General features: G+C 31.5%; 1 protein-coding gene across 1 annotated transcript in view; it reads left to right on the top strand.

Annotated features, from left to right (window-relative positions):
- Nucleotides 1-14,132, top strand: part of LOC120347291 (bone morphogenetic protein receptor type-1B-like) — a 21,273-nt gene extending 7,141 nt beyond the window's left edge. The window contains exons 6-11 of the mRNA XM_039417203.2: nt 218-344; nt 1,539-1,691; nt 7,979-8,147; nt 8,928-9,124; nt 9,805-9,935; nt 10,644-14,132. Of these exons, the coding sequence (XP_039273137.1) occupies nt 218-344; nt 1,539-1,691; nt 7,979-8,147; nt 8,928-9,124; nt 9,805-9,935; nt 10,644-11,012 (1,146 nt within the window). The 3' untranslated portion in view covers nt 11,013-14,132. The remainder of the gene's footprint in view (nt 1-217; nt 345-1,538; nt 1,692-7,978; nt 8,148-8,927; nt 9,125-9,804; nt 9,936-10,643) is intronic.

Raw genomic sequence — 14,132 nt, 5'->3', positions numbered from 1 at the left:
GGTGAAGGGGATGGGCATGTGATTTGTGGAACCAAAAATTTGACCTGTGATGACATTGTTGTTAAGTCTTAAGTCTTACTATTCTTCGGTTGCATTCTGCTTCTGCATATTGAAAAAATTGCATTCTGAAATATCCCATACCATGTGTGGGTCTACCTATCCCAGGCATGCATGAATGTACTATCACTAAATAGTAATTTAACTGTTATTTCCATAGGTGATGCTTGGAAAATGGAGAGATGAATATGTTGCTGTCAAGAGTTTTAATTCAACGGAAGAAAAAAGTTGGGCAAGAGAGACTGAAATCTATCAAACTGTTTTGTTGAGACATGAGAATGTCCTGTGTAAGTGTCTTGAGCTATATATCACAACTATTACATGCTTTCTACATTAGGTTAATTCTCATGACAAGGATCCATTAAATAAAAAATTGAACAGATAAAGTAATTTTTTAATGCACAGTGAGGCAGAAGTGAAAAGTCCTAAAATAGAGGAATAGAAAAATGTAACGGCAAAAGTTGGAATCACTGCTTTGCACTTATAAAAACTAGTCTTCTTCTGTGACTCTCTAGATGTTTTGTTTTCAAAGTTTTTGGAGTGACTCATTCAGGAATAATGTTTAATATGCTATTCAGTGATTGAACATTCTTACAAACTGTATTCGAAAGAATAATTTTATCTGATTTTAGCTATCTTTATATACGATTCATCTTTGGGTCATACATTATATTTAAAATATTCAAACTTCAGTTTTTCAACTGCCCTATTCTCTAAATGCTGCCAAATTAAATTGACGATCCATAACATGATTTTTATATTATGCGTGGTTTCTTTGTCATGTAATGTTTATTTTTTTGTGATTCTTATCTTAACCGTTATTAGTATTACACTGTAGGATTAAATCTCAAGAAAAACCAAATTTCAATTTTGTAAATTTTGAAACACCACACCGAGTGATTGATCTTCTTCATTGATATGTGACTGTTGCATTTCTCAAATCTTCATAAAAATACTGATTCTGGCCATTTCAAAGAATTTAGCAAAAATGAATTTTTAAATTATATACTTCTGAGAAATGTGTTTAGTAATAGTTGGCGATTTTTTCTACAAATTAGGACATATTTATAATTTTATAGACAATACAAATTTAGAAGTGATATACATTAAAATAGTTGGTCTAAATCTCGTGTCATACTATTTTTATAGTAGCATCGTTTTGAATATGGATATGAAAACAAAAAATTGAACTATGTAACTATAAGATACAAATATTACTATGTCTTTCTTATTCAGCTTATTTAGGAAATTCCAGTGAAATCATACATTGTTACCAGAAAATGAATGAATTTGAATATATTTGCTTGGAATCTAAAGTCTAAAAAGTTTGTTATTTTTATTGATCAATCCATCCAAGTTCTGTAAAGTTCAGATTGAATTGGTTTTGTGCAAAATCATCTTGATCCTTGATTTCAATTTTCATGAATGCATCACTAAATTCGTGTCAATTTAATTGAGTTTCCTTCCCTCATTTTATATAGGTTTTGTTGCATCTGATATCAATGGAAACGGAGCATGGACCGAACTCTACATTATTACTGATTATCATGCAAATGGTTCATTATATGACTACCTACAGGGACGATCGCTTAGTTTACAAAGTGCTCTGCAATTGGCCCATACAGCTGCGAGTGGTAGGTTAAATTGCTTATCGTATTTATATATAAATCTGTAAGTGCAAAAGTTGATTATTTCTGTTTTATCATACATCAACACTTGTATAAGGATGGCCCAAAACCAAATATTTCACTGTTTTAAATACGCCGAATAAATTCTAGATTGGGGGCACGTTCATGTGGAAAATTAGGAATGTAAATCAGTATATCTCCATGTTGATCATATCTTAAATAATGCTAATATAAAGTTCAGTGTTTACTCCTGTGCTGTTTCTCACCATTTGAGCTATGGTATGTTTTGATCGCCTTATCTGATGGCTCAAAATACCTAATTTTTAAATAAAAATGTTCTAAATTGTTCCTAAATTAAAAAAATTACAATATCAATATAATGAATTTCGAATGTATTCAAATATTCGATTCCTCTTGAACATTCCTGCATCTCCATGTTGATCATATCTGAAATAATGCTAATATAAAGTTCATTGTTTACTCTGTGTTGTTTCTCACCATTTGAGCTATGGTATGTTTTGATCGCCTTATCTGATGGCTCAAAATACCTAATTTTTAAATAAAAATGTTCTAAATTGTTCCTAAATTAAAAAAATTACAATATCAATATAATGAATTTCGAATGTATTCAAATATTAGATTCCTCTTGAACATTCCTGCATATGTATTAGAGAATTTATAACCTTTCCATAAAAAGAGTTGGGAAATTTCGATGCAGAAGAAATTCTGCCATTATTTAGTAATCAAATTTGTATATGGGGTTCTCATAATGGTATCTGCGGAGATTCAATTAATGGCCTATTCAAACATTCCAAATTTATTATACATCAAACATCAAGGCATAGTTTGCTATGTTAAATTTTATTTACAAGATTTAAGATTCAGATTTTCTGAATTCATGTAAAACAGCATTCCTGCGTATTCGGTATTCCTAATATGTAAATGTTTATTCTAATTTCTCATTTGTATTTTAAATTGTAATTATGAAATTTACAAAGGAGTTTAGTTATTCTGTTTAACAGGGTTAGTTTATAAGTAGAGTTGCAGGCAACACAGACCAATTATAGAGTATGGTAACTCTATTTTTAGCTCGTCCTGTGTGTTTAAACTTGTAGCATATCATTTGTCAATGTCAGTCGGAGTTGTCAAAATATTGTGTCTATGTCAATCCAAAATAGATAAACATGGTATGTGTACCCAAGCGCATTGTCATGGGTCTGGATTTTACAAAGTTTTTCATGGGGTCATGGCACAAATTTTTCCACAATATTTTTTATTTGTTTTTCTTGACACAACGGTTGTTTAAATATTATATTAGTGTGGTTTTGTTACGGGTATACTAACGTTATAACGAAAGATGAGATTGTCAGTTCGTTTATATTTACAATAATATGTATTGTACGTGCCGGTACACGATTTTAAAAGCAGGGTTGGATGGTGGAATATTAACTGTCACAAAGGCGATAAAACTTTCTAACCCAGATCAAATTTTTTTATTTTATAATTTATATTGGATCATGCATGGGACATTACTTTGTGATATTATCAAGTAATGCCCATCTTTATTTCATACTTGATAGGAATAAGTTGACAGATATAAGATATTGTTTACATTGTCGTTGTGCACAACCATAGAACCATGTTTTTATCTTCTGCGTCAAACGAACAATGTTGACAGAACACTAAAACTAATCCAAGATAGAAAAGTACCGTCCGTTCGTTGCTAGAATAGACTATTACAAAGCATTGTGTAATTTCTATCTTCAACTTTTTATGTCTCATGAACTTTTTTTCACGTTGCTTTGTGAACATTTTAGTTTGTGGTGATGACTGACTCAGAAATCTGTTATATAGACACCGGAGTTATGTCGATACATCATCTGCTTTTGATGAAAAATAATAAAAGAGTTTTTTCAACTCTCAACCCCAGCATTCACAATTACTACATGATAAAAAATCTATATTGCATGGAAACCCATTTTTTGTGATTTTAGAAATTAATAAAATGGTATTTGTGGCTAATATATAGGCTACCTCAAATCTGCTAGTCTAGTCTACGCAAAATTATTTTAGTGGCTTGTTATGTCATCTAAATTGCATAATCCTTGTCAAGACGGAAAATCTATATTTTGGTATTTTTACAAAAAAAATTAATTTTTCAAAAGTAGCTATGCATTCTTGAATAGTTGCCAAGGTTTATTAGGTAGGTATTAGGACACACCAATGTTAAAGCAACCATTTCTGAGTTCCAGTTAATTAAAATATTTTGACTATTTTAGACTATTTGGAGTGAAGTTTTTTGAAGGAATGAAATCATTTTCATTTCAAGAAATTTATTTTTTAATGTGTAATGAAGTGGCATGATTGCCTAGCAGTTAGAGTATTAGATTTGCTGTTAACTGTGATGTCATTGCAGATTACATATCTTGGGGTTCAAATTCCATGCTCCCGCCCCATCCAGGGTGTAATAAATTGGGTAGACAATGCCGAAAAAATTGAAAAGATATCACTCCATCCAAATAATAGTCGCTTCTCACATGTAGTCAAATAGGTTTGGATCAAAAGGGGTTAATATGCGTCATATAAAAATATGATCCCACTGTGCAAATAATTGTGATTTATTCATTTTGTATGCGGTGTGTTATACACCTTTTGCTCTTAGCAAGGCTCTGCACATGGCCCTGCTAGATATTGAAATACTTGAGAAGGATCAGAATTTTTCCAGTTTGGCATTACCTACCAAATTTATTACACCCTGGGTGTGAGATGGTAGGCAGGTGAGTTGAACATAGATTTTAACCTCATAGTTAAGATCTAGCTTTACCCATTCGACCATAAATCATGCATTCACTGAACTATAGAATGCTTTGAACTTCTCAAATTGGAATGGATGACAGAGAAAAATATGGAACCTTATTTATACTACAAAGCTAAAAATAATTCTTGTAATTGTTATGTTTGTGAACTTGTTAAAGTTCAAAATGGGTATTCGATAATGATTTTACATGATTTTAGTGCGTAATAAGGTTCTTTGTAATGTTCGAGGAATGTTTAACAGAGTAATCATCTTGTTTTTCCCAAAACAATTATTTACAAAGTGATCGTCGGTCATTCATCTTTTGGAAACCATACGCTATCAAAAAAAATCAGTTGAATTTTTTTGAAATTTTTACAGTATTCAAAGAGCTTAGTTCTAATTATGTTTATTTATTTATGAAAGCCAAATATAAAAAAATCATAATGTATTTTGGTTTTCGTGAACTTGAAGACTGATAATTTCAAAAATCTTTTATTACATTTTGTAAATTGTAAATTGAATTTTATTTTCAAAAATTTATAAAAAGAATTTATTTGTTCATATAGTTAGGATTTTAAACAGAGTCTATTCTCAGATTAATCTTGTTTTAGTATTTCTTTATTCACACATTCAATCCTAAAACAGCCTACAACGTTTTAGTCCCCAAGTCTGCATTTATTAAAGATGTTTACAAAAATTTTGAAGAGTGATAAATACAAATATATTAGAAATAATACTGCAAAACTGGATTATGTTTTTGCAATTTTCAATTTCTGTTGTATATACCTGCAGCTTTTTCCTTAAAGGTTTCAATTTTATTGTTGATTTCGATCGTTTCGTATGTTTCTAATTTTGAACATAGTAAGTTTGATTTATTCCTTGCTAGAGTTATCTGATTTATTAGTTTAAAAATATGAAAATTTAGTTCAATAAATTGATTTTTTCCACTTTGATGTGTTCTATTCTGTTCAAACCTTAAACATTTCACTGTTGTTAAGTTAGTGAGATAAATGGTATAAATATAGGCTATTTATATACGTATATGATAAACCAGAAAACAGTTTAACCTTTGGATAATTGATTTATCAATGTTAAGGTAAATTATCCGTGAACGCCAAACTTGAAAATGCTTCAGTTGGTTTAAACTATGATGTTGTGTTGGCAGAGACTTCAGTAATTAGGTGGTTTAGTGGTGATTAATGTGGTTCAGCGCAGGCATAATAATAATTTGAATAATAATAAGGCAAATTATAACGAATATGGAATAAAAGGGGTTCCATATTCGAAGTGTGAAATTATACAGAGTGTTCATAAAGTTCATAGGCTTATTTCATAAGATTTTTTTTAATTACAAAAGAAATTTGTGGATCTCCTATATATACTACAGTCGTTAAACCCTACAGGTGTATTGAATGAAGTAAAAAACTCAAATACACACTGATTAAAATGAAACGAACCTGGTTTAGATTTATTGAGACTGACCTAATACCTAAATTAAAATTGTAATGGGACTTAAGGGACGACCTGCATGATTTAATGCAGGGATTGCTGAATTTACTTTTTTGAAAATTTCTGAGAAATAATTGGATGATTCAAATATACGGAATTTATTTGTGTAAGTTCGCCTTTAGCGTGAGCCCTCAACTTGAAGTTGGAAGTTGGAAGAATGTTTCGCCAAGAGTTTATCCTTTTGGCACATAATATGTCGGTACATGGGATTGGTTCAGCAAAAAAACACTCTGCGACGATTTATAATAGGCTCACCATCATTATACAAAATTATATATTCAAATTATAACATAGGTAATCAACACAAATGAATATTATATGCTTAAAATTCTTCATTTTGAATGAAAATATTAGAAAACCAAAGATTATTTATATCATATTTTACAAAGTTGAAATTTATGTAATATTTAATTCATTTCTGTTCTGTGTTCACACACACTAAGATTCAACAGTACATATTTATTTTCACTGACAGGATATTTATTCAGTTGTATTTTAGCTTTTTCCCATGATTGCTTATAATTTTTCCAAAAGTCTTATGACAAATTGAAAGGTTTTTATTTGCACCTGATTTCTCTGTCGTTTTCTAATGAAGCTACACATTGGGAAGTTTCCTTTATCCTTTCCAAGATTTTATTATCCTTATTATGACAATCTTGTTCCAATTTACTTCGTAATAGTTTAACAATGTTACCACAATCATTCCATTCGTTATCTCAAACACATGAAAGCAAAATTATCTTCCTAGTTCAATAATGTCAATAATTGTTTAATAGACATGTACAAACATTGAAAATTTATGTTGTATTTACTCGTACTTTTGACTTGAAAGCATGGCTGGTATAATTTATTTTCATAATCATGAATTCTATTTTTTTACATCAGTTATGCTCGGTAGTCGCATGTTTAAATATATGCTTGGATGACCAAAATCGAATTATTAAAATAATGTGTCCATCACAGATTATCGGATATATTCTAAATTTAAGTCAATTTATATTCAATGAGTTTGTATTTGGAAATATAGGAAAGTTAGATCAACAGTGTTGTGATTGGTTTTCTATTTCACACTATCGGAAGTTGGGTTGGGTCCATCATTCGTCCTATCATGAGAATTTAAAATGGACTAATTTTTCAAATAAAAATTTTCGAAATTCTTACTAAAATTATATATTCATATGTTTGAATATCAGGTTCATTTCGGACATGCTTGGTTAGAATATAAAATATTTTTATTTCATTGCCATTAAAATCGCTGTTCATTTTTTCATCTTTTACAACTTCAATATACATCTATATTGATACATGACTTTGACGAATACACAAATACTTGGAATAGGAATAATATATTGAGAATGCATTCGGGAGTATAAACTTGTATTTGTACCTCGTCAAATAACTTTCTCTCTCTGCTCTGTCTTGTGTGAAGTGAAACCTTTTCATATTATTCTTAATAATATTCCGTCATCACCTTCTTTGCAAAATTAATTTGCAATAGTATTTCTCTCTCGCGGTCAAGTCTACCAGACAGTTTAATTTATTTTTGAAAGGTGGTTCTTTTATAAATTGATATGAAATGAAAGATGGATTCATGGTCTTATATTAGAAAGTGATTCTGCGCCTTCAAAGTGAGGTATAACACGTTGTTGCCAGCAGAATGTATCTTCAATTAGTTATTATAAAACATGAAACGAACCTCTCAAATAAGTCTTTTCGAATTTTTAAAATTTAAAATAGAAGAAGTTGCTAAAACGTTATTTATTACATTAATTTATTAACTTGTACAGAGCTCGAAATTTCACCACAAAATATATTTTTTTTAATATTCATGATATTCAATACAATCCTTTTCCCATTTAGCTTAAATTTCGCTGATGCTATGATGGCCATATTTCCAGTTATTCAAATATTGTGTCTATATATAAATTTGAATTTTTATTGAGTGGTTAATGGTGACTTATCAGAGTTAACTAACTTTGCATTCCAGGTCTAACTCATCTCCATACTGAAGTGATTGGTACAGTAACTCAGGGCAATTCTGAAAATCAATGTAAACCTGGGATTGCACATCGAGATATCAAGTCCAGGAATATTCTGGTGAAAAATAGTGGGGATTGCTGCATTGCTGATATGGGATTTGCAGTTATTTATTCAAGGTTTCTTAATTATAAATATTACTAATTAAACTGTTATTTTGCATTTTCTAAGGCACAATTTTTTTCAAATTCATTGAATTATGTGGTTGGTTTACAGGTTCAAATCCTATAAAAGACAATCCTGCGTGATCAATCACCAGCTCCTGAACAAGGCTCTGTATATTGCTATGTAATAAGCTATAATAGTTGGGACTTGGGACCATTGTGTATCCATGTTATTACAACCCGGTTAAGATTAAGATTATATCTCTCAGTTACGACCATGTATCAGAACAAATTGAACTAGCGAAATCATTCTTTATATCACCAGAACTAGCTTCGAAAGTGAGATAATGGTTTGTTATGTGATTGTGGAATGTTATATCTCGGTTTTGGTATATATCAAATCCTGTGCTATAGAAAAAGCCAATATTAGGACGTGGTTCTCAAGCTTTTGGCATCCCTTGCCCTATCCAAAGACTCTCAACACTTGTGGCCAACTGCTTTTTCTATAAAAATGCCTAGTTTTGCTTTTAACACATTTCTAACAGTTAAATTTATGTGCCACGTTCAAAAAAAATCCAGCAAACAGAAGCTAAAGAATAAATGTATTACAGTCAATAAATTGAAAAAATCATAATCAATTTACCCTAAATTAAAGTAGTCTCTGCTAATGGCACCTAGTGAAGGCGTTTACTCATGGCACCCAAGGAGCCCTTCCTTGGCCCCTCAGGCCCCCGAGAACCTAGTTTGAGAAACTCAGCTCTAATCACCTATTTCTATCTTCATCATATACTTTAGTTCCAAAGAAGATGGCAATGGAAAACTTGACAAGGGTCATTATAAGAAATCTCGTAAACAAGGTACAAAGAGATACATGTCTCCTGAAGTTTTGAGTTCAATGATAAATGAAGATTCTTTCGATGCTTTCAAGGCTTCTGATGTCTACAGTTTTGCTCTCGTTTTATGGGAGATTCTAAATTGCACAACTGTGGAAGGTATGTGTGAAAACATTGATGTTCTATTACAGACTATTATTGATAGTTTATTGGGTTGTTGGTCAGCAAATCTTATGTTCTAGGAGAGTTGTAGAGTCCGCTAAAGTTTGAGATGTTTTTATTAATTTCGAAGTAGGAGCTAGAGTCGTATTTTTAAACTCTCCAAAGTCGATATAGAAATTTTGAATTTTTCATATTTGGGAATCAGAATTGCTAATGGTGATGATTGGAGTCAAAATTTTTCACAAACTCTGGAGCATTTAAATGATCAGGCATTGTTAAAAGACAACCAAATAAATTTTACATATTAGATTTGTTTTTCTCAGCTACGAGTATGGGGTCCCAAGTCGACAGTAATTTCCCTCGACTTCATACCCCTGTCTGAAATACAGTTTTACTATAATCTGACTTTTCAAAACTCGCTATTACGATTTGTCTAAATTAATATACCTATCATCAAATCCAATTTTTCTATAGGATCTATGCTCTACAGCTTATAGTCATTTTTTAGATATTCTTTAAAGGTAATTCAATGTATTTGTGAAAGGGGGCTGACCCTTGATGATGATTCTAAAAATTCGAATTCAAATTTAATTAGCTCATAGAAGCTCTTATGAAACACCAGAAAACAAATTGGTATATATATAGTGTATATAATATATCTTGTAAATTTGTTTTAGGTTTGATGGGTGAATACAGATTGCCTTATTACGATGATGTGGGCAACGATCCTGACTTTGAAGAAATGAGAAAAGTAGTCGATGTTGATAATATTAGACCTGAAATATCATCAGTTTATATGGAACATCCAGTGAGTTATATTATATTAACTTTTTTACTTATCATTGTAAGTTTGAAAATTTTAAATTTGATGATTCTGAACAATTTGGACTGTTCAATTTTTTTCTCAGTTATGTATGAAAGTTAGATATATATGGAACAATTTTTCGAAATCGACTGTTAATCCTTAGTTGGAAGATGAATATTTAAAACATGCTGTTTCTTACATCTGGCTTTATCACAGCAAGTCTTTAATTTAAAGCAGGGAATGAAACCTTTAATACAGAAGGGCCTGATACAAATAGCTTGGTGTAACCGCGGGCCCTTAGCTTAGTCGCAGGCACAATTTTTGTGACATGCGTTGTTAGATGTGCATAAGCTATACCAGATAGATGGTCCAAACAATTTATTTGTGGGCCGCATTTGGCCCAAGCGCCACAGGTTGCAAACCCTTGATTCAAAGCATAATAATTTTCACCATATCTCAATATTTGTTATTAGTTTGGGTTAGGTGATACAACCAACCCGTTTCCCCTTCATTCTTTTGTCCTGGCGGATCCAGATGTGTTATTTTGTGCAATTGTCTAGTGGTTAAAACGTCCAGTCACCGGTTAAATACCTCAGATTCAAAGCTCTGTTAGAGTGTAATGAATCGGGAAGGCAATGCTTAACTGAAAGAATCGAACAATATTATTATTCACAACATTTTCCATGAATAATATATATCATTTTCTTCCAGGTTTTGTCTCGTTTTGCTGAAGTAGTGTCCGAGAGTTGGGTGAAGCGTCCGGATTCAAGATTAACCATGTTACGAATTCGAAAAACTCTTTCCATTCTTCGACACGGACCTCTCGAAGATAATCCGCCCATTATCACAGACTATCATCCAACCAATGGATTTACATATATTTCAGACAGATCAAATAGCTCAGGTTTTCCAACACAAAGTAATGATTTTTATCCATTAAAACTTCAACCGAAAGATCGGGGCACTCCACCCGGAGAATACGAGCAAAGAGTCGGCGGATATAGTTATGATCCACAGTTACATAATGGTAGTCATAGGCTCGTTAGTAACGGATATAGCGACAGTTTCGGCTCTGTGTAATTTCTTATATCGGAAAAATATCAGGAATGTAAAAGTATAATGCATCAATGCAATGATGGAATACAGAGTTGAAAACAGGGAAAAGCAATGACTGCACCGTGTCCATCAGAATAACAAGCAGGGAAGGTTTCATGTATGAGCATTTTGGGCAAAGCAATAACCAAAACTACACTAAATTTGCCATTTTGAAAACAGTTATATTATCCATCAAAAATGGGAATCTCGTTTCATTTAGGCATAAAAAATTTTTTTTTTTTATCCGGGCACGTTTAATTTCAAAAGTGGCAAATCCTCAAAATATGAATAATCAGTGTAGTATCTAAAAATGGATATTGAAATGTTTTACATTTTATCGATCTGCTATAACTAGTATATGTTATTGAAGTTTTTTTATCACGGACCCGTATGCATATAAATTGATATGAAACAGAATATAATGTATCTATGGATATCTTTCCATGAGTCCATAGAGGAAAACTATCCTAGAATGTATTTGTTGTATTTCTTGAGGACAAAACTTGATGTGAATTGGAGAAGTTGCATAGCATCTAAACTTCACGGCCAGTCCCTCTGTAGCAGTTAATCCATCTTACCAGATTCAGCCAATATCCATTACCTCATATCTGGTCTTTTAGTTTGTTGGTTTTTGTAATTGAAATATCAAAATCACTTCAGCAATTGATTTATGGGATTTTTTTATTGACTCGTAACTATTTAAAAATCAGAAAAAGTTTAAGTGCCTATTTATGTTTTACTTCATTTGATAAGATCTTCTTTCTGTAGCAATTTATGTGGTTTTTGTTTTTATCATTTGTTTTTTGTAAATGAGCAACAATGCTGTGTGTTTAACAAGATGTTGCTGAAATCCATATTCATCCAATTGTTACTGAGTTATTTCTTCATTACTCAATAAGCTGAGAGGGGAAAACTCGAATTTTAGGAATGTTATAAAATTGTGCGACTTTTTCACTATCTACGTTTTAAGTGCACAAATTTACTTATGTTTTTGACATGAATGTTATTTGAAATAGATTGTGAGAGACAAAAGGGCCAAATGTCGAAATTTCGAGAAGTATTCTTTGAAATTATCACAAAAAACATCTCTTTAAGCTTTGCCTCTTTTGGGTCAAAGCCCCGGAACTTTGTTCTATTGGCTGACTACAAATTGGAGATGTTTTTGGTGTGATTTCTCAATATTCCTGATTCCAGTCATATATGGAATTGGTCAGAATTTTGTATTCTAATCATTTTGGTAGGCTGGAGTTTTTATTCTCAAATTACTTGTTTTCGAGCAAATTAAATTTTTTGCTTTTTATCGAACAGAATATTCAAGGTGTATTTTTAATATGTAGCAGGGTTAGCGAAAACTTTTTCTTAACTTTTCATTTAATTGAAAGCAAATTTTTCAATTGCTTCTTTAATATACTGGTCCTGGTTTGATATTTGCCTCTGTAATTGGTATTTCATCACGTATTACGTCAGATAGTTATATTTTTTCATTGACTAGAATTTAAGTTTTTATTTCTTGGCCACTAAGACAATACAGACCTAAAACAATATGATTTCTTCTAAAATGTTGCATTCCTTTTGACGAAAATAATTGTTTCCCCTTCCCCCCAAATATGAATATTTGTCAGCTAGAATTACTGCGCCAAGCTTTATATTTATTGGTGGTAATGTTCGGCCTTGTATACAATGGAAATGGCAGGTGGAAATTCATATTGATGTGACTTGATACCGTTTGTTGTGAAGTTAAATGAATTACACTCTTGCACTGGTTCGATATCTACGGCATCAGATTCATGATTACGGCAATGTAATTTTAGACTCGCGTATTGGATAAGACCAGTGTTTTACAAACTTTTTACATCTTGACCCACTTGTCACGTTCAAATTTTTTGCAAGCCGCAGGAACCCCCAAAAAATGAAGTAAAATTTAATAATAAAAAAATGAAAAAAAAAATAAAGAAATTGACAATAACAATAACCCTTTGATGAAACTGATGTGCTTGCGTATTCTTGCACAAAAGATAGAATTTTGTCTCTATTTTGGTGATGGCACATCTCAGTACTGGTTTCAAATTTGTTAAATTTGATTGATATTTTGTTGTACCTCAAGTTAGTGCCGGAATTTTTTTTTATTGCCACCTCCATTAAGCCCTTCTCAATCAACTGGGGGGTCGGGCCCTTCAGTTACAAGGAGCCCTGATTTAGACGGTCTGATTTATTTGAGGGTCCTATCTCCAGCTGTGTATGATACTAATTCAAAACAAGTGGAATGAATGATCCAAAGGAGTGAATTTTATAAGGTTAATTTTAGATATCGAAAACAGGTCTGCTTCCAAATTTAGCAACAATCCAATTTTTTGAATCAGTTTTAATAGTAGCAATAAATTATGAATATTCCGCAGCTGACCAATTCTAATGTTATTCTGTTGGTTTCTGATTTCAAAAAGCCTCAGATTGCAGTAGGAAATAAAATAGCTTCCTCATATTATAATTATTGTTATAGACAAGCGAACTGAACTCTTGGACTTTGTTTGTTACTTTGAAGTTACTGTGAAAAGTGTGGTTTCTTAATTAGTAAGACCCTTTCTGTATACTTAATTTTGTGATAAATTCGTATGCGGACTCAGATATTTGGAATTGCTCAACGAGCAGCACATTGTATAATTCGTCATAAACTTGTGTACCTACGAATTTCATTCAAACAATATCTCATATGCTTGAAATAAGATGAATTTTTATACATCCTTCAACTTCTCTTTACCTGGTTCTAACGTTCTTTCTAACCTCAATAATGCAAATGTTTTAAGTGAGTAAACTTTTTTATATCTTTCAGTTTTTCTTTGTCATCGTACTTTTTACTTATCGTTGTTTGTTTGTTTTTTATGATGTTTTTATAATGAAATTTCTGTAAAAATTTTCTTGTTTGCGGTGCCTCTTTGTAGTATTTTCTGTATTTTTTTGTGGCCGTGTGCCGATTTTTATCATTTCTTTTTCATTTTCTTTGTATTTACTACTGATATGTCCATTTTTCTCACGACGTTCGATTTGGTACATTTTATCAAGTATGAAACGATTTTTGTCTTATTGCCTTGAATAAAGTATTTTCTGCCA

The sequence above is a fragment of the Styela clava genome, chromosome 11 (assembly GCF_964204865.1).
Source record: "Styela clava chromosome 11, kaStyClav1.hap1.2, whole genome shotgun sequence".
Classification (NCBI taxonomy): domain Eukaryota; kingdom Metazoa; phylum Chordata; class Ascidiacea; order Stolidobranchia; family Styelidae; genus Styela; species Styela clava.
The sequence above is the reverse complement of the archived record's forward strand: the minus strand, read 5'-3'. Positions and strand labels throughout refer to the sequence as shown.